Source organism: Mus caroli, chromosome 12 (assembly GCF_900094665.2).
Source record: "Mus caroli chromosome 12, CAROLI_EIJ_v1.1, whole genome shotgun sequence".
In the NCBI taxonomy this organism is placed as follows: Eukaryota; Metazoa; Chordata; class Mammalia; order Rodentia; family Muridae; genus Mus; species Mus caroli.
Window position 1 is genome coordinate 64,466,142 of NC_034581.1, and position 21,791 is coordinate 64,487,932.

General features: G+C 42.6%; 1 protein-coding gene across 2 annotated transcripts in view; it reads right to left on the reverse strand.

Moving 5' to 3' along the window:
* Positions 1 to 978: 978 nt before the first annotated feature.
* The window catches only part of Map4k5 (mitogen-activated protein kinase kinase kinase kinase 5), a 91,315-nt gene continuing 70,502 nt past the window's right edge, over positions 979 to 21,791 (reverse strand). The window contains exons 21-32 of one of the 2 annotated variants that reach the window (XM_021178701.2): positions 20,753 to 20,832; positions 20,125 to 20,185; positions 16,052 to 16,054; positions 15,616 to 15,730; positions 15,261 to 15,319; positions 13,478 to 13,581; positions 12,946 to 13,123; positions 10,367 to 10,435; positions 8,716 to 8,808; positions 6,628 to 6,698; positions 4,421 to 4,476; positions 979 to 2,587 (exon numbers count right to left, since the gene is read on the reverse strand). In XM_021178701.2, coding sequence (XP_021034360.1) covers positions 2,500 to 2,587; positions 4,421 to 4,476; positions 6,628 to 6,698; positions 8,716 to 8,808; positions 10,367 to 10,435; positions 12,946 to 13,123; positions 13,478 to 13,581; positions 15,261 to 15,319; positions 15,616 to 15,730; positions 16,052 to 16,054; positions 20,125 to 20,185; positions 20,753 to 20,832 — 977 coding nt within the window. In that variant the 3' untranslated portion in view covers positions 979 to 2,499. The remainder of the gene's footprint in view (positions 2,588 to 4,420; positions 4,477 to 6,627; positions 6,699 to 8,715; positions 8,809 to 10,366; positions 10,436 to 12,945; positions 13,124 to 13,477; positions 13,582 to 15,260; positions 15,320 to 15,615; positions 15,731 to 16,051; positions 16,055 to 20,124; positions 20,186 to 20,752; positions 20,833 to 21,791) is intronic. The other variant, XM_021178702.2, reaches the window with a different exon arrangement.

Here is a 21,791-nt window from a genome sequence, read left to right on the forward strand (position 1 = left end):
TTCAACCTTCAGGACTTATGCTCTTTCATCTAGAATCTAATGTTCTTTAGTACTGGGATACGTTTCTTGAAATGCATCATTGTTTTGTTTTTTGAGATAGACTCTCACTATGTATAGTCTGGGCTGGCCTCAAAAGACTCAGGATCTGCCTCAGCCTCCTGAGGGATGGATTATAGGTATGAATCAATCAGCACACCTGGTGAAATATGTAATTGATTTTTTTTTCTTTTTGGCTTTTCAAGACAGGGTTTCTCTGGTTAGCCCTGGCTGTCCTGGAGCTCACTCTGTAGACCAGGCTGGCCTCGAACTCAGAAATCCACCTGCCTCTGCTTCCCAAGTACTGGGATTAAAGGCGTGAGCCACCACTGTCCGGCCTAAAAGTTCTCGAAGTGTCTGCTGACGAGTCACGACCGTGCCACCTTCTTCCTGTGATTGTCCCATGGTTCTACTGTCCCACCAGCTTGTTTCCTCAAGAGCTATCCCCCCCCTCCCCCCGCTTTCTCTGTAGCTCTCACTGACCGCTCATTTTTCACAGCATGGGACAGAAGACTGACTGACCGCAAGCTCTGGGCACAGCACAGCTTCCATTTACTGTAATGTTTTCTAGCCATGCAGCTTGTGAGCAGGAGGCCTTGGCCAGGCCCTTTCTTAGGTCTTTTCACTTTCCTGAGTTAGAGGCTTGTCCTCCTGCCATCTGTTGTGTGTGGCACTCCTCCTGAGAGAACCCATTTAACACATCCCATGTAAACAGCAATGTGCATTCCATTTGACTATTGGGGGTGTGTGTGCAGGCACACACTCATTGGGGTCAGGTGACAACAATGTGGAGTTAATTCTTTCTCCCTCCACCTTCACATGGGTGGGTTCTGGGGACCAAAGTTAGGTAGCAGTCAGGTTTGCATGGCAAGAACCTCTATCCAGTGAGCATCTTGCTGCCCACCCCCAATATGTGCACTTTAAAGAACAAATACTTTATAGTTCATTTGCGTAACATTTTATTACTTGTATATTGCATAGTGAAAAGAGCAGAGTCGGAGGACTCTTGGTCTGGCTCAAAGAACTAACCAGTATGTAACGTGTAAGTTGTTTAACTTGGTTAAACTCTTACTTCCTCATTTGGAAGGTGGAGATGATAACATGTACTTTATAAAACTGTAAAGATGAGATAGGTACAATGTTTTCCTCAAGTATCCGGTCAGACTACTTCTATAGTTTGCTACTCTTAGCCCCTGTGTTCATTACCTCAATGCTAACTGTTCTTAATAAATGCATTAAGACAGTTGGTACCAATAAAATGCATCAATTCTGAATACTAAGAATTGTAAAATAAAAACAAACTAAAAGACAGCCCTATCCTTTTTTAATTTTAGTATACTCGTTTTTAAAAAATATAAAAACAACATCATTTATCTATACTATCCCATCAGATATTCCAATTTCACTTAAAGTGTTTTTTTTTTCTCCCTTAAACCTACTCACAATGAATATCTATGTATGTGAAAACCCCAAGATTACACGTGCAATTACTTTGCAGTTTCCCCCTTGGCATAACATAAGTAAAATACATAATATGGACAGTTAAATACTTTTTTCCCAAACATTAGGGGTCATGATATATATAAAGATTAATTTCTTATGCATTATCCCTAATGTAAAAAACAAAATCACAGGTATATTATACTGCTTGTCAAAAATCCGGTAGTCACACCTGGACACTACACATCCCTGCTGAGGCTTTGTGCCCACCATCAGTATTTCTGCACGAGCCCTTACAACCATCTGGAGTTGAAAACCAATTCCCGCTAAGGCAACCCTGTATGAAACTGTCGTAAAATATTCTGTTCAATGAAGCTGTATGTGCTAGACCTCCAACACGCCGCCAGGGACCCCTAAAGCACTACTCTGGGAAGGTAAACAATGTTTTCACACATTATAAAAAATTTCAGCTGCTCTGCAACCTTCCTTTGCTAAAAGTTAGAAACATTACACCACTCCAGCAAGAGATTAATAAATAAGGATTAAATACTCTATCTTACAAAAACATACAGAACGGCCAATGTCAAAGTGAAAGGCTTGTTCACGATAACGTCTTATCAAATTATGTTCACTGAGATGGAGTGAGACATGGTATAAAATGATATAGTGCTCAGTAAACTCCCTCTCCAGAGAATCATGAGTTATTCAAAAACACCATGGCACCTTGTTACAAACGTTGTTGTTTTAAAAGGACTGTGTTTCTTGGGACTAGAGGACTATTCGTCTCGTAGCTTTTATTAAGCAAACTTGATATAACCACCACACAGTGGCAAGAGATTGACTAGCTGTTTCCAGCTACAGAAAATACTGAATTCTATCCTAATGTACAGTTCATTTGATATAAAACCCATAATAATTAAAGCAAGTTACACTGCAGTCTGTACTGAATTCCCTTAAAACACTCTTGTTTTCAATGGAACATGTTCATTCATCTTCTTGTCACTTGGAATTCATCTCTGTTGCTTAGTAACTGTTTTCATGTCCAGCCAGGATGTAGAGATTGCTGTGTGCTGTAGGGTTTTCTGTTGGCCGACTTTCTAAAACAACCACCCTAAAAGAAACCAAGGAAAAGCTTAAGTATTCACATAGCGTCCCCCACAGCCAGTAGGACCAGCTCGTTCCACAGCCAAAGTCATTAGTGTGTTTCATAACTTCTAGCACAGCTGAACAAAGTTTTTTTGTTTTTTTTTGTTTTCGAGACAGGGTTTCTCTGTGTAGCCCTGGCTGTCCTGGAACTCACTCTGTAGACCAGGCTAACCTCAAACTCAGAAATCCTCCTGCCTCTGCCTCCCGAGTGCTGGGATTAAAGGTGTACGCCACCATGCCCAGCTTTTTAAAATTTTTTTTTTTTGGTGAACAAAGTTGTTTTATATAAAGCATTGTCACGGTTGGGGATAATTCTCACCTGATTCCCACTGAACCCAAATAACTCAGTTATGCCAACGACAGCTGTGACAAATGTCTCAGGCATCTATACCAAGAGAAGAAGGGCTAGAGAATCAACAGGACCCTAGAAGGACCTGTGAACTGCACACAGGTTCTTTGAAAACAAATGGTTTACGACAAAGAATAGCGTGCTGCCTGTCCCACCTCTCCCTTTTCCCAGGAGCGAAGACAGGGAAAGCATCAGAGGACTGAAGGGGGGGAGGGGGACCAAGAGCTACTCCACAGCATTTGAATTATGAGGAGAGGTTTAATAGAATAAGATATAATCCACACAAAGAAGGAAGTCTAGAGAGTAAATGGAAGAGACAGTTCACACACAATGAATAATTTTTGTGTGAATTTTACGCAATAAAAACATACCTTATACATTGTGGAAATGTTGAAGGAAAAAATAAAATTACCTGTCTGCCCAGAGTTAACTACTATTAATAAATATATAAGCAGGCAAGGGGACTTCTGAGGAGCCCAAGTACCTAAGTTTTATTCTTGGGACCCACGTGGTAGAAAGAACCAGTGCTTGTAAGTTGTTCTCTGATCTCCACGTGTGTGTACACACAGACACACTAAAATGTTAAAAAAAAAGAGAGGAAGAAAACAAAATACAAAAACGTATGTGCATATATAAAGAATCAAGAGGATGCCTAAACAAGAAGATGAGCCCAAGGAGTCACAGTTCAAAAATGAAATTTTAGAGCAACCTGTGACAGAATTACGAGACGTTACAAAGGACAGTCAGGCAAGGAGAAGAGTCCGGTCAAAGGGGAGAGAAAAGCATCAGCCACGAGGTGTTGTGTTCTACTACCACAATCCTCAGAGTTACAGAGCCACACTCAATGGCCAGCCCCTCCAGCAGCAGAGTTGACCCTCCAGTTCCTGCTGCCTCCTGGTTTGTGCCCGTGGCTGCCGTTCTCCTTCACTGAGGTAACCACCATTTTTCAGAAACTCCTTTCTCCTTATAGCCTCCCTTCAAAGAGTCATTCACTCTATTCTCCCACTCCTTCCTCACACGTCTAACGCGTAAGCAATGTTGGATGGGACCCGCTAACATCTTACAGTAAGAATGCTTTCCAGGCAAGGTGAGCTTTTTATGACACAAAGCTAACATCTGATGGTTTATGTAATACTTAATAGAAAGAAACACACCAGGAAGACAGAGTGGGAACTAAGGGATGCGAAGTCTTGTTCTGGTCCAATGGGGGTGAGCACTCCTATCTATACATGTTGCCTTGGCCGAATGTTAACTGTCTCTCAAAGCACAACTCTCACCCTGAAAAGTCTGGGAACTCAACAAGCTAAGTATCACTCACTCGCTCAATACAATCGTCTCTCTAAGTTGATGAGCCCTCTAAGAATTCTGATTGTAACCTGACACGGGCTGACAGTTTAGTCAAGAGTTTGATCATTGCTACTTTCACATAATTATATTAATACAACCAACCTGTCTGATCCCAGCAGGCGGAAAACTCTGGTCTCATCTGAAATTTCCTGGGTAACCTGTGGATGAAAATAACCATCAGTAAACTATGGCCCCAGTATTGCTTACACAGTAATTTAACAATCACTTAAATCTAGCAATGAAAGGGAATAATTTTTCAAAGCTATAATTCTCCAAATCAAATATATTTCAATAAGTTTGTTTTTTGACTCTCAGTAGAAATGGGCCAATATTTACAGAGCATCTAGTCTGGGTCAGCTGCTTTCTGTAATTTCTCTAAGAACTCTGTGTGATATGCATTTGAATTCTTTTCTTGTTGGGAACCCCCCCCCCGCCCCCCACCCAGGCCAGAGAAGTTAAAAGTTACAAGAAGGTCATGTAAGCCTTCCGTGCCAGTGAGGTGCTTTGGGGCACCCTGTTGCTCTTCCCCAGTGCCCGGGGTCATCCAGTGTTAGATGACATTTGCTGCTTTCTGCAGTCTTCAGAGCTGTACCACCACACACAAGCACTTCCCAAAGAGTGGGGGCTGTGGTGCAGCCTCTATCCAAATGGACAGCCACTGTGTGCCAGACTCCACCCCCCTCTTCTGTAATGGAGTCGCTGCTAGGGTGTGGTCAGCATCACTCACTGGTGCTCCCTACTTGACTGACCCCTGCTGCACACAGACAGCTGCCCACATACATGAATATGCTTTTGATGTTCCCCTCTTGCTATTTTTTTTTTTTTTTTTTTTGGTTTTTCGAGACAGGGTTTCTCTGTATAGCCCTGGCTGTCCTGGAACTCACTTTGTAGACCAGGCTGGCCTCGAACTCAGAAATCCGCCTGCCTCTGCCTCCCAAGTGCTGGGACTAAAGGCGTGCGCCACCACGCCCGGCCCCCTCTTGCTATTTTTATGTGTCTTATTACATCACTTGTTTTCTAGAACCTATTCCTAGATAAAGTACCTCCACTTGGGTTGTTATCTTGGTCTGGCTCTTGGGGAACTCAAATTAACCATTGCTATGATTAGTGTAAAAAGTCTGTTAACCGGAACTTGTAGTCTGGAAAGACATAATGAATGTTAATCTGCAAACAATTTAGGCGCTGTATACTCCAGGAGGCTAATTTTTATTGTACGAAGTTGAAATACTCTAATTACGGTGGAATGTTAGTTTATGGCAGAGGTTAAACGTCAACTAGGTGTACGTCAAAGGATGAGAGTATCACAGAAAGGCAGACGTGCAGAGCGTAGTTAAAGTGAGATGCGATACAGGCAGGCAGCTGCGTGGCTGGGCATGTTGGTTAGCAGAAAGCTCCTTCCTTGCATGCCTGAGACCCTGGGTTTGAGTTTCCCAAAGATAGAAATGACACAGTGCAGAGCGTGAGACCAGCTAGCATGCTCAGTGTGCTGGCCATGCGCATGGACTCTAGGGAAAGCCTGTCTTGAACACAAAACAACAACAGAACAATGAGCACTGTGGCAGTGAGCAGGACTCTAGTTAGATTTCACTAAATACAGGGACCTGGTGACATTTAGTGACCCAGGTCAGTAAATAAACCAACTCACCAATGACTGCTGGTTTATAACATCTTTTTCTTAGAAGTATAAATATTTATTAAAATATAAATAAGGGTATAGATAAACTAAATTCAAAAGCAAGAAGATCCCACTTTCAGGCAGTTCCATGAATTTATGAGCCTTTGGTGTAGAAGAATCTGACAATTGGGAAATGCTTCCATGAGGGTTGTCCCTCAGGGAGGGAGCCAAACTCTCCTCTCTGCATAAAAGCACCCTGATCATCTTGGCTTAAAGTGATGCTTGAAGACCTTCCAAACCTAGGCTCTGCCATTTAACTCGGCACGTGCCTACTTTACTGAATTATTTTGAGCCTTAAATGTGCTAATATTTGTAAACTGCCTGGAACATAATAGGTCTTATATATTATTTATAACAATAGTAGCTATGAAAAATAGTCACTAAATTTTGAAAAATGAAGCGAAAGGAATGAGGTTTTGCAAACATTTAGGAGTTCCTCATGGCTACTGGGAATTCAAAACCAAAGTACCAAAATGAACATACAGGAAGAGAGAACACAGATGCGCATCCTGCCAAGCTATGGCATTCAAGGCACTAAGCAAAGCCATGTGACTCAGAGAGGCCAGGAGAACAATGAACATTTTGCCATTAAAATTTAGCATAGGAGTCAGGGAGGTAAATGGTGCAAACTTACCTCATCTGATTTGAAGCTTTTACCCTGCATCCCGTGTTTCCAGAAAGCCAACACGCTGTCTTGAAGGCACACTGAGAAAGATGAGGGGACATGTAATGGAAGCACAACAGAGTTCCCCAGACTGTTTTGGTTTTTGCCATTTTTTTTTTTTTAAGAAAAGATTCACTTTTATTCTTTTTAATTGTGTACGTTTGTGTGTGTGATGTGTGTGCATGCAGGTGTCTGCGGAGACCAGAGCCAAGGGATCCCCTGGAACTGGAGGTACAGGCCGGAAAGGGTCGCTGGGAAACTCTGGCTTGCCCTCTGCAGCACTGAGCCATCTTTCTGGCGCCTCCCTAACTTTTTAACAAATGATAATGTAAGGCTTTTCAAGTGCTTGGGGCAAAATTCCACTGTCTAGACCATTACTGCTCAACATTTTTGTGACTAAGGAGTGTCTAAGCTCAAGTAATTGACTGAGACAGTTACAAAGCTTCAAAGATGCGTGTTGCAGACATTTCTCCAACACGGGCTGACTTGATAAACAGTACTGGCCGTTGACTTCTCTTTCATAGGCTGTATCTTCTGTTTTAAGTGATTAAAACAGCAAAAACATGCAGTGGGGTTTTGGACTTCAAAGAAGTTATTCAAGTAGCTGTCAAGCAGGTAACTTCTATGTTCATATTATAAAATTAATTAAAAAATAAACCCACTTCATAATCCAAAACGTAATCACGTTGAACATTGTGACCTCAGGCAGTTGCTACATAAGTATCTTATTGTTTTACTGACTATTCTTGCAACTAGAATTAGAAAATGGCAGCCAGAAACAAACATAACGGTGGAAAAGCGTCAGCATTACTCTTCCTTTCCCTTGTGCTAGGGAGCAAACGGAGGGGGTTTGTACGCGCCCCACAAGCACGCCATCCACACTGCTCAGTGGGATAATAAGACCATAGTTAGCTCATGAGTGTCTGGGACACAACACAACTCAGCCTCATAGAGACAGAAGCATTTGACGATGACAGATCGCATGTTTCCCTAGATGTGACAAACGAGGAATCCAGTTACTGTCTTGTTTTTGAGAATTGATTTAAAGGGCCTCGGAGAGGATCCTTGTCACCATTTTAAGCTTTACTGAAATGAGGTGGGGGCCATCTAGGAGGAGACTTCTGTCCAACAGTAAAAATTCTCCAGACAGTGGGACACATGTGACATCAGTACATCTCAGCTAAGAGGCCGAGGAGCCACGCCACACTCCTTGAGGATATTATGTCTTAGAGCCTGACATGCCGCAGTATGAAGTGTTTAACAGGGACGGAAGAAACAACCTTTTCTCTGACGCTTCAGACAGCTTAGGGGTTCTGCCCCAGCGAGTTAGGTACTTTTCTATCATCTGTTACTCAAGGGCTATCTGTGTAATATTTACCCACTGTGCACAAGAAAATTCTAGTTTAATATGAGAAGCTCAGGTTAGAATAAAAAACAAAAACAGAACCCTCCCCAACCAAACAAACAAATACATTAATTAATTTAAAAAATCCAGAATGTTTTTTAACTAATCAGAAACATTTTAAAAAGCCATATACAGGTAATTATATAATATACATATATATTTCTTTTATAGTACAATAAATATTTGGATCTATCACATTTTTCCTCACAGTTTCTATTCTCCTGGGGAAAAATGCTGACATACCAGCAAAAAAGATGGAAGTAGAAATTCCATTGTTGTTTGAGATTGGTCTCACTAGTAGTCTGGCTTGGGGCTTGCTCTGTAGACCAGGCTGGCCTGAAACCTTGAACTCACAGGGAACCAATTACCTCTGCTAACCAAGTGCTGGGGTTTAAAAGCTTGTACCACCACACCTAATCCTATAATGCTTTAAAAAAATATTGAGCATATTTAAAAACCAATACCCAGGGATAGGACCATGATCAGTGTGAATTACATGTATAAAACTAGTAAGATAATAAAAAAAATGAAATTAGTTGAAAACTTAGAAAGCACTGGCCACATGCACGACCTAGCTGGTGCAGTGACACATCCCAGGGGGAACACCATCTAAGCCACCAGTTACCCAAGGCCAGCCACAGGAGAGGACTTACCCACAGACTCAATGCGGAAGTCAAAACTGAGCTCAGATGCCAGCTTCTTACTGGACTTCAGCTTTCCTTGTAGATTTACAATTTTTACAAATTCTTAAAGGAAATTAAAAAAAAAAGTCAAGACTAGAAATGAAAATTTCTTAAAATAAATATAATGGGTTTTATAGGGGTATCAAATAATATTCTTAATAAAGTTTAAAGATTTATCTTGGTTTGGGTATGCCCAGTAACAAATCATCACTAATGTTTTAAAGGACACACTTACAGTGCCTTTTTTTCCCAATAAGTGGGACTCTGCTATTTTAAAAATTATAGAGCATATACTGAATATCTTCATGTTTTAAAAAGTGGCAACTTTGATGCTTGAATATTTAACCACAGTTCTGATTTCTCCCTCACAAATCTCACTGTATTTATCAAGTAGCACTTGCAGCAATTCCTAACTGGCCATAGGAGCCCAGTGAGTCGGGGCCCATGGGCCTGTGCACTCCAGGGCAGTGAGGTCTGGGGTGGGGACAAGCACATGTGGCCTCCTTCCCTCTGCTCCCCCTGCTTTCTCATTCCCTCACATTAGCTCAAGGAGACTTAAAAAAAAATCCCAACAACTTCCAATTTTCAGTGTGCACTCCCATAGTCTGAGATTACAAGCCTGTCTCCACTGCTGTCTACCAAAGCCAACTTATAAATCACAGAGCTGGGAACATATTTTTCAAAAGTATGTCTTTAAAAACAGAAATTGGTTTCTTCAGGAAGCAGGGAGTCTTGTTACCCAATGTGTTCTTAAGACTGTTACAATATAAGACTGGGAGATGAAAGCTGAGGCTGAGGCCTTCCTTTGATGATTCACAGACCTGCAGAGCTTAGCAGGAAGGCCTTAGCTCTCTGGGATTCTTGCCATGCTTATGTGTTACGCTAATAAGACACTTTGTATCTATTAGGATTAAAAAAAATGATGCAGTTTCCTTATAGATAACTTTATAACACTTCTCCTGACAGGTGTTTAGAGTCAAGTCCCTTACCAAGGGATGGCAAGTATCTGCAGCCTTTGGGTTACTCAAGCTGTGTTATTAGATGATCTTACATACAGGTGGTTTGGCCACTAAAAGCAAGCTGTACAGTCATGTTCCAAATATAATCCCAAGTCTGGGTACAGTCCATCCTATAACACTTACTGCACAAAGAGAAGACGGGTTTTGAGAACTGGAGTGCCTCCTCTGCAAAATCAAAGTAACGCGTCTGCTAAGCTGTTGTTTCCTGCCTTCCCTGCTCACACTGCAATCTGCTCCCATTAGTAACATGTCTCCTGCATAACAGATCAGGAGCCTAAGTGCTTCAGACCTGACAAGCCTCCAGAAGTTCATGTTAAGTGACTCTGTGACCGTCTACTCTCATAATTACACAGAGAGGGGACAGTTTATACAGAGATTCCCTAAGAGGGGGACAGTGCTAATGTCTCCACATGAGTCAAATGTAAAACAAAAGGACAGCACCTAGGGACAGCAGCTCAGCCTCTTGCTGCAGTGAATTTTAGCTGCTTAGTCAATACAACCAGGTCACTTAAAGAGAAAGGGCCTGAATAACAGTTTAATTTCACTAAAGGGGTTGCTTTATCAAGTAGTACACTCAAAATAAACTTCAAAATAATACTTACTGTCTAAACACACCAAAACAGTATCTCTCTCCAACTGCGTCACATGAATGGAATCCAGCTGTTGGCTGCCTAAGTGGGGAAAGGTTACCGTTAACAACAGACTTCAGTGAAGCAGGGCTTAGAAACCAACAAAGTCTGAATCTTGCTGTGATTTACTCTGAAATATGGTGAAAGCTGCATCGTGTCATGCTATCACAAAAAGCAAAACAAAACAACAACAACAAAGAAGTATGTACCTCAGTTTAGAAGAACAAATGTCAGCTCAGCTCGGAAATGGATACCTGAGCTAAAATCAATACTGCCCTAATTACTACTTGCTTTAGAAAGGTGGGCTATGGTGATGATGTGATAAGGGCAGGTATGTGGAAGGAAAGGATGATACACGCACACAGTGCTTAGATTTTGTTCTGCACTCACAAGAGATGGAATCTGTCAAGTCCAAAGGAAACTTCACTTTCCCAAACCCCAAAGGCAGTCAAATATCCAGAAATGAGCTTAACCTGTATACATATAGGAGGATTTCTGGCAGTTAGATAGAAGCCAGCATTTCTCAGGAACTTGTGAAACTAGTTCTCACCTGCCAGAAGGAGCCATTTCCTTTCCCTCTGGCAAAGGGACATATGGCTACCTGTGGTGCGTGTGAGCATATTAAAGCCAGTGCTGACCTCCAGGCTCCTTTAGTACCCAAGTTCCTGTTATACATTTCAGAGCCCATGCTGGCATCCCAGCCCTGCTCCCCTCCCACCTCCCCGACACGCCCTCCAGCTCCTGGGCTTCCCTCCCTGCAGCTATTCGTTCTCTTTATAACCCTGCTATTCTTGATGTGATTCTCACTAGGCAGTCTCTATTTTCTATCCTTTGTTAATCTCCCATCTCTTGCAGATAGCCCTGGCCCTGTCTAGTCTGCTGCCACATTCAGCCTATTTCTTTCTCTCTCTGCTCTGGACTCTCCCAGATTTCCTCTCTCACATCTGCAATAAAAAGTTTCCCCTTAACCAAACCACAGGGCAGTCATGTCATCCATTTCTACAGCAGGCACATGGTCCCTTACAGACACATCACTGAGCAGCACAGTAGGCAGCCTTGTCAAGACAACCAAGGAAGCATCTTTCAGGCAACACACCAGATGTAATTTTTCTCAGCTAATCTACGTTCATTCTCTCACTCAACAAATACCAAGAAGTGACCATGCCTAGGGCTGCCCTGGGAGTCAGGGATCATGCAGTAATGAGTCAGAATCTGCAGAGGAAGGACTCCTACAACAGAGCTCCTTTCACGGCTACAGCTTTGCCAGCTAAAGGCTCTTGGCTCAACAACAGACATAGCTGGGGTTGGATTAACGATCACTTGTGCAAACAAAGCCTAATGAGGACGAAAGCTGGACTGAAAGGGGCCTCGTCCGTGTGCACAGGCGAGCTCATGATAACCTCAGAGGCCTGGCTTGCTCAGGAGGTACTTGCTGGACTGTTTGTATTTTAGCTGGGACAATGTTAAAGGTGGATATAATGGGACACTTGAGGCACTGGACCATATCAAAATCTCAAAAACCAACTCAAATTCTGAGATTCAAAAGAGGACTCAGTCCACCTCTAGCATAGAGAAGTGTAACCTCCCACACGCCAGCCTGCAGGAGGAGGGTGGGAGTCACTATGGGTAACTATGCAACAATCGCCGTGCTGGACTACGGTGTAAATATCACTTGGATTTGTGTTGTTCTTAGTTTCAATTCTTTTGGAGACAGGCTTTGACTATGCAGCACTGCCTGCTCTTGCCTCCAGAATGTCCAAGTTAAAGGCATGCACCACCATCAGGCCTGGCCTAATCACGGTTTTAATAAACGGATCCATAGCCACTTATTATGGTACTTGCCTAACTAAGAATCATTTGTATTTCGGCTCTTACTCTGGTGACAGGAACTTTACCCCTTCTGTTAGCTTCATAGGAGGCACACACCCAACTGCAGATGCCATTAAGACCACAGAGAGGGGTGAGGAATAGATGCAAGTGGCTTTCTTCTTTTCCCTTACTGGGAATTACAGCTTGGTCCACAAAGCAGGTTTCAAAGTTCAGGGCTTGCAAGCTTGTTAAATTTTCAGTAAATTTGTGAGCTACACAATATCAGGCTTTTGTCTGAAACTGACTATGGAGGCAGTGGGTTACCCATAAACAAACAAACAAACAAAAGGCCCTGGGCAAAAAGAGATCACAAACTATATGTAGATAATTTCTTATTATTTAGAAATGTAGGTAATTTTTTTACTTAGAAAATTATGCTAACATTATTTTTATTTTTTAAATAATTTATTTGTATTTTATATTCCTTGGTGTTTTGCCTGCATGTGTGCCTGTATGAGGGTGTAGGAACCCCTGCAACAGGTGCTACCGACACTCACGAGCTGCCATGTGGGTGCTGGGGATTGAACCTATGTCCTCTGGAAGAGCAGTCAGTGTTCTTAACCACTGAGCCATGTCCCAGCCCCTATGCTTACAGTTTTATTAGAAGCCCATAATGGTTGACCTTAAGTCTCTGCCTCTGATATGGGTAAAAGCAGGAACATAACAAAGTTAAAAACACTCACCTGCACCAATTTCTGTAAACCAGGAAGATGCAGAATTCAAGTTGATTGTCTCAAACTGAACTACTTGGCTGGAGTCCGAGCCTTTGCTGATAGCCACACAAACCATGGGGTACTCCTGCTCTGGGATCACCAGCATTTCAAAAACATTCAGTGGACTCGGTAAAGGAAAATCGAAATGCTGCAACAGACAAACAGGAAGAATACAGCGATCCCTCGTTCACAGCAGGTTGTATGAGGTCAGCTAGAAGGTTGCTCCTTACCCTGCCTCGTCTATAAAAGCTCGTTTCTCTGTGATGAGAAGCAAGAAACTTAAGAGGACTGGCCACATTAACATCTGTGGCTATGATGATTCCAGAGGCTTATTAAGTAACGGGAAGTTATAGAGAAGATATTACTAAGAACATAAAATATAACACACGCACTTCCTACTAACTCTCAGGGTCTGCTCCTCATAGTAGTAATTCCAGCTTTAGCCAACTGGAGTTATGCACAGTGCTTTCTCAAGGAAAAACTGTAAGAGAGCCACATGTACCTTTATCAGCATGAACTTCTGCATCGGCTCATACCACTGAAGCAGAACGATGCCAGACTGCAAAGCTCCGCAGAGGTACTTGTGTCCCGTGTAAGGGTTTCTAACTGAAAAGAAAGAAAAACAATCCTAGCCACACACACATCACTGAATTTCTTTTGGTGAGAAAGTATCATTAGGTTAGGTAAAGTGACTTTTCTTTTTAGACAGGGTCTCACTGTGTAGCTCTGGCTGGTCTGGAACTCGCCTGGAACTCACAGAGTGCTGGGATTATAGACGTGCACTATTTCACTCAGCTTGTGACTTATTTTTTAATGAAGACAGTTGCTGGCATGAGGAAATCCTAGCAACATGTGATGTGAATCAATAGATTTATGAATCTATCTTGCTGGACCATCCTTTGACTCAAACCTACAAAAATTCATATTGGTCTGTCTTTCTCCCAGTGACTGCCATCGACCACAGCACCCAGTGGTTACGTGAGCAGGTACTTGCTCTGAGTTCTGCAGAACTGCATCAAGTCTTCAGACTGCAGGCTTCTAGACCTTTCAGAGCCATAGATCTTGGGATGATAGCACATGATTCTCATTAATTCTCCCTAGGAAGCTGAAATGAGCTTAACCTGTATACATATAGGAGGATTTCTGGTAGTTAGATAGAAGCCAGCATTTCTCAGGAACTTGTGAAACTAGTTCTCACCTGCCAGAAGGAGCCATTTCCTTTCCCTCTGGCAAAGGGACATATGGCTACCTGTGGTGCGTGTGAGCATGTCAGTTAGCAAAGGCTTGAATAAATCATGGTAGTTCCGCAGATGACACTACTTGGTGACAAATCACTTGGTTTGTGTACGTACAAGGTTAAATCACCTAGTGATACATACACTATGAAGTGACATGTGACTGTAGCCAGAGCACATTGTAGATGAGTACTTTGTCCTACAGAGTCTCTTTTCATGAGGATAAATATGAAAGCTCACTGACCAGGCAAACCAACAACTCCCAGACGTTAGAAGTTCAAGGTTTAAGAGACTGGGCCTAGATCTGAGTCTAGGTTCTGTTGCTCCCTGTGACATAGTGTCAAGCACTATTTAAGGAGTAGGAGCAACAGGTCTGTCGTAAGGACTGTACCACTGCTTCAAGCCCATCCTCTAATACTCCTCTCAGAAAAACCCGCTAAACCCCTGGAATCTTCGGAATGCCATGCTTGAACCTCCCATCCTGCCTTACATCTAACAGTGTAACTTAGGTGGGGCCATCGACACCAGAGAATTTTAGTATGAGAAGCTGGTCCTGCCAGAGAGACCAACAGTGTGGGGGCTTTGGCTCCTTTAGCATCAGTTAGTCACTAGATGGGTTGGAAATGAGATTACCTATGTGGGTAACCTCACACCTTCATGATGCAGCCCCAGTAAAGTCTGAATGCTTGAACCAACACCTGACTGGCAGTGTTATGTGAGCCGCCACCCAGCCACACCATGAGGGACAATAGGATGCCATACTGCAGCAGCACCATGCCTTGTGGTCCTGTCTCTGCCTCCTGCTCCCCTTCACACAGCTGTGCACTATCCTGTAGTCACGATTGTGGGCATCACACTTGTCAGTGACTTCTGGAGTCCTTCCAGCAGTTGCTGAATTTGGGGTAGTCTGGGGTTTGTGTGGACCACGCTATCCGCAGCCGGTTAAACTCCCACACTGACTTTTCCTCTTATTGACACTATGAGATTCTTCAAGTAATTTGAAAGATATTGAACGTTCTAACCATCAAGTTTGAGAAGGCATTTACTCACCTATGCAGCATTTGTGGCAGCCTTTTGTATCGGGAATCTTTGTTGTTAAGGCAAATTTTCTGAAATATAAGACATTATGAATGGACTCTATTGTGGTTGCATATGGTGACATATGAACCACTACACCAGAATCAAACAGGAAAGGGCTTAAAAATAAATCACCCTGGACTCTGACTTTATAAAATAAAGAATTTGTTATAAAACTTCCATATGATTTCCATGTATGAATTATTTGTAGTCTGGATGACATGTAAATTAAGAAAAGGAAGCTGTTTCACTAGACAAGAACACTGGCAGCTTAAAAAGAACACACACATACTCTCACCCCCAGTAGGATCTAAATGGTATGCTGTACCTTGGCAGAATGCGGTCAGGAAACCTGTGAGTTTGGATGTGGGCGGCTAAGCCTGGCTTTTTGGCTTGTTCAAACAAAGCAATAAGGTTGTGAGAGTAGAGCTGAAAGGTTTTTCCTGTGGAAAAGAAAGAAGTTACTTTTACTATAGTAAATTCATTAGAAAAAGACAATTTTCAAGTAAAAGAAAATGCAAGTAGCTGGGCACGGTGGTGCACGCCTATAGACCCAGGAATCAGGAGGTGGAGGTGGAGGCAGAGGCAGGTGGATCTCTGTGAGTTCAAGGCCAGCCCAACTCTACATGGTGAGTTCCAGGACAGCCAGGGCTACATAGTAAAGCCCTGTTTAAAAAACAAACAAACAAACAGACAGACAAACAAACAAACACAAAACAACAACAACAACAAAACCTGCCAAAAAGAAAAAAAAGTGCAATTACCTTCTAAGGAGGCGAGTCCAGTAAGGTTCAAGGACCAAGCAAAACAGAAAAACATGCAAAACACAACAAACAGACTTGGTTAGTGTTATTTTGAAAGTAATGGATAAACTTATTTTTAAGCAAGTGGGTAATTCTGTTCAGACATGTTTGACAAATCGGTAATGTAGGAAGAATAAATGTCATCTGCTTGATCCTTGTGGAGGCGGAGAGACTGCTAAGCACTCTGCACACGCGTGTTACAGCAGTTACAAGAGTAAGACAGACAGAAAAGTCTACAGTGCTGCGCTTAGCTCTCTGGAACAGGTTTATCTATCAGCGATCCACAGACTTATCTTCCATTAAAACTGTGAATAAAATTTAAATGCATAGATTGTAATAAAAGACAAAGTGAAATAAGCCAGTGCTATGAGCCCTAGTATAGTGATGGACGACCCACACAGCACACTGTAGCAGGTGATACGCATAAACACCACCTGATCCTAACAACACTTAGCCCCTTACCAGCAGAAACACACCACACAGGTATTTACCCTCACAACACTTTCTGTTTTCTCAGAAAAGAAACGTTCTGGCCAACACAGCCCTTTCTTTCCCCTCAACCTTTCTATTCACCCAGACTTGCTCTGATACTTAGGCTCTGTTTTAGGAGTAATTCTAACTGCATTATAGAAATGATTTCATAAAAAAACGATTCCATGCCATCCCATGTTATCTCATGAGAATATAAAGTGTACTATGTATGGTTTTAAAGCTATGTCTAATGATAAAAGTGGCAAGAATTAGAGATATTCTTCTACTGACAGAATCCAGAATTGCAGTTCACATGTAGCGGGAGGGACGGGGGAATAGGGAGGCCCAGGCTTGAGAGGCCATGGAAGCTTTCACAGTGATCTTAGGAGCCATGGCACTCATGGAGGTAAGGTAGAAGACAAGGAGAGAGAGGATCCTTCACCAAATTGGACCGCCTGGTCAAGGACATGAAGGTCAAGTTCCAGGGATGGGAGGCATCTGCCTGGTCTCCTTGCCACCAGGAAATCTGCGATCCCTGATTTTTCCTAGAGCATCCCTAAAGGATATGGTTCTAGAGATCCTGCCAGAGCAGAAGTGACTTGGGCAGTGGATTGGGCCAGCTTCAACGCTTTTGTTAGTACTGGGCACTAAATGGTCACACTGGTCTTGGTGTTACTTGCTCCAGGCAAGAGGTTGCTGCTGTCTGAGGGGACAATATCTTGGTTTTCACACTCTCCCTGTCCAGAGAGCACTTGGGGGGAAGACAGGCAAGGCCCACAGCGTCTCGTGCCCTGTGAGAGGCTCCTGTGGCTCTGTGCTGCTGCACCCCATCCCTGCTCCAGTGCCTGAGAAGCTGATGTTGCTCGGGGGTACTGGTGACTGTTGCACATCAGCTAGGGGCTGCACTCCACCCTGGGCAACTTCACCTCTGATGTCTTCTCCAAGATCTATAGCTACTTGGCCCCAGACCTGGAAAGAGACTGTGCTTACCACGTTTCTCTTTCAGGATTTCCCTGACTATCTGTGAAAACACACACCCACTCCAGTTCAGAGGACCCAGGCTCCTGCCCTGGTTCTATGTGGGTTTTTATGTAAGAAAAATAAAGTCTGGCAAAAACATTTAGAAGTCACTCAAATAGAATTGGGTTTATTTCTTTTCACAAGAGTAATATACGAATGTAAAATAAAAATAAAAAATGACAGGCTAATCATAATTAAAACCAAAGAGATTAAGTACTCTTGGGAGCAGCAGTTCTCAACGGGTGGGTCACAACCCCTGTAGGGGATAGAACGACCCTTTCACAGGGGTCACCTAAAACCATTGGGAAACACAGGTATTACATTATAACTAAGCAAAATCATAGTTAAGAAGTAGCAACAAAAATAATTTATGGTTCAAGGTCGCAATACGAGGGACAGTATGTGGTAGTTAGAATAGGTATGGCCCCCAAGGATTCACATGTGTGAATGCTTGGTCCATAGGGAGTGGCACTGTTAGGAGGTATGGTCTTGTTGGGGGATGTGGGTCACTGTGCAGGTGGCTCAGAGGTCTCATATAGAAGCTCAAGCTACACCTAGTGTGGAAGTGAGCATCCTTCTGGCTGCCTGTGGAACCCAGTCTCCTTGTGGCTGCCTTCTGCTCAAGACACAGACTTCATGGCTCCTCTAGCACCGTGTCTGCCTGGATGCTGTCATGCTTCCCTCCATGATGATAATGGACTAACTCTCTGAACTGTAATCTAGCCCCAATTAAATGTTAGCCTTTACAAGAGTTACTTTTGGACATGGTGTCTCTTCACAGAAATAAAAGCCTAAGATACTATATAAAAAGGGTCACAGCGTTGAGAAGGTTGAGAACCACTGCTTTATAGAACCCCCCCCCTCTTTCTTTCTTTCTTTTGTTTTTTTTTTTGTTTTTTGTTTTTTTGTTTTTCGACGTAGGGTTTCTCTGTATAGCCCAGGCTGTCCTGGAACTGACTTTGTAGACCAGGCTGGCCTTGAACTCAGAAATCCGCCTGCCTCTGCCTCCCAAGTGCTGGGATTAAAGGCGTGTACCACCATGCCCGGCTAGGCTCTCTGTTTCTTACAAGACATTTATACACAAGATTGTATTTTTCATAAACATTGTTATAGCTCAAATACAGATTCCTGAAGAAATAATAATTAGACATCTTGTACTACAAATCAAATCAATCAGTTAGCCTCCAGGTAGCTTTGTAAGTCTAATGGGTAAGAAAATATTGTTTGGTGGGTGTGGTAGTTTGACTAAAAATGGGTCCCATAGAACAACACTTGTATATATTGAACGCTTAGTCATTAGGGAGTGACACTATTTGAAAGGATTAGAAGGATTAGTCGGTTTGGCCTTATTACCCATGCCAGCTCTAGTCTCCTAGATGTAGCCCTCAGCTACTGATCTGGTGCCTTCCTGAATGCTGCCGTGCTCCCTGCTGTGGTGGTAATCAACTAAACCTCTGAAACTGTAAGGCAGACCCCAGCTGATTGTCCTCTCTTTATAAGAGTTGTTTTGGTGATGGTGTCTCTTCACAGCAACAGAACAGCGAGTAAGACACTGGATAAGAACTACAAGACAAAAGTCTAAAGGTATGGTAACATATCTGATACTTTCATTACCACCAGCTACCAAAAAACCTGACAATGCTAAAATCAGAACAGGTTGTTCTGGAATCACCTTGTTTAGATAAGCTTTGTGTGCTTGTGTGCTTGTGTGTGTGTGTGTGTGTGTGTGCTTGTGTGTGTGTGTGTGTGTGAGTGCTGGCATGTATGACCCCATGTATTGAGTAGGCTAGAGATCAATACTGAATGCTGTTCTTTAGTCAATGTCTCTCTTGTTAATGAGATAGGTTCTCTTCCTGGTCTGGAACTCACCTCCCAGGCTAGGTTTGCTGGTTAGTGAGCCCAAGGAGCCTCCTGCGTCTGCCTCCCTACTACTGGAATTACAAGTGTGCATCACACCTGGCTCTTTACATGGATGCTGGGGACAGAACACAGGCCCCCATGCTTGCTGTAAAGCACTCTACAGACTGAGCTATCTATCACCCCAGACCCCTGGGTGAGAAGGTCCAGTCTAAGGTACTTTATATTGATCCAGAATAACACTTGTATAAGACTTTGTAATTTAGCACTGCAATGTTATTTCACTTAACCCTCACAACCACCTCATGAGACTTTTGTTGATGTTTTTTGTTTTTAATGTCACTGTTCTGTTTTGATAATTAAGAAAATTGAGGCTAAGAATGGGTGGTTTGCTAGAGTTCATGGAGAAAGGAGGTAGCTTGACCCTCTGCTTCCTCCAGCTACACTGCTAACACTCAAAGGAAGGCAAACAGAGTGCAGCCAGCAATGTTAGAAGTTGTGGAAGGAAATGGGCTCAGCAGATCATCATGTTCCCCTCCCTCTGTGTCCAGATGCAGGAAGGGGGCTGGGAAATGTAGCCCTCACAGAAGACCCAATCCTTTTTCAAACAACAAACTGCATCGTCATACAGTCTACACTAAAATTACATTTCTCTGCTTGCCTATGGTTTTCACCATCATGCATACCTGATAATGACATCAGTGTATTATTGATGACGTAGAGCCATGTACATTTCCGTGGAAATAACTGAAAGGAAGAAGCAGCAGATTACTGTAACAGTAAGGCATGCACATTCTCCTCTTACCCTGGCCCCCAGTCCCCGACAGTGAAGGTGTCACTGGGGATGGGACTCGGAGCCAGAGCATGGGCTTCCTCCCATGCACAGGGCCCTAGGCTTGATCCCCAGCACCATGCAAAACAAAACAAGTGGTACTATAAAATCCTTTCTTTGTGGAAACAAAATCAACACAGACGTGAAGACAGTACCATGTTACCCCTTTAAATATTTAAACAATGAAAATTAAGACTAGAGCTCATACAAACAGATTTCAAACTATGATACTTTTGTCCAATTTGCTCAAACTAATTCTTTAAGTTAAAATTCTTGGGACTGGAGAGATGGCTCAGTGGTTAAGAGCACTGACTGCTCTTCCAGAGGTCCTGAGTTCAAATCCCAGCAACTACATGATGGCTCACAGCCATCCGTAATGAGATCTGATGCCCTCTTCTGGTGTGTCTGAAGACAACCACAATGTATTCATATAAATAAATAAATAAATAAATCTTTGATCTTTAAAAAAAAATTCTTATTACCTGTTCCATAGTTGCTTCATGTAGCTCATTGAGGTTCAATGTGTAAATACCATCTTCAGTTCCAAAGATAATGTACTGATCTACAATAGCAAGTTACCAGACTTTATTATCATTGTCTGAAATTGTTTACTCAGATAAGGGCTATATGTAGTGATATTTAGCATGAGTTGGCTACACATTCACAATAACTTTCTAACATTCACGCCCCCATGTTTCTCTCTCATGGTTTAAAATGTAAATCTATGCTGTGTAAGACTTCACTGTCATGCTACCTCTCAAATGAAATTTTAAACTGTTGTTTGAGTGGCAAGTCACTCTGCAAGTCACTCCAAATACTCAAAAATGCAAATATGATCCATGACATAGCACAAGTAACGAACATATTTCTTGTTCAGATGTTGGTTTCTAAATATCATTACCACTAAAAAGAAGCAGAGTTTCTGCAAGGAGACTAATTCTTCCTCTGAGGAAGGTAAGTGTGAAACAGAAAGGGAAGTGAGGGACTGTCCCCATGCTGAAGGACACAGCCACCGACATTCCCTACAAATCCTGGGAAGATCAAAGTGTCAGAATGAGTCACTGTGACAGATGCATCTTCCGAACACGAACACATGAATCAATCCAACAGGACTGATGTGGAATTTTAAAATGAATATTAGATTGGAGAAACTAAAATGGTGGAGGCAGTGAAACAGAAATATCAATAAGTTTCCTGATTTTTTTTTTTTTTTTTTTGGTGTCTGTGATAGTGTCCCAGTCTACTGCAGACTAGTCTTGAATTACATCTTCCCTATGCGTGCCCACTTGTGCCCCCAAGCCAATCTATGAGCACAAAGTCCCTTTAACCCTAAGTATTTTAGCATGTTTCTTTTGTTGCTAACAAGTTTTATACAGCACAGAGCACTGAGACAACACCGTCCCGCGCCTGTAGACTTCAATGGCATTACAAACAATGGCTGTGACAGCTTGTTAGCTTCCTCACAGGACAGCTCCTAGACACTGTTCAACTTTAATGGTCTTAAATAGAAGCCTACCTAAG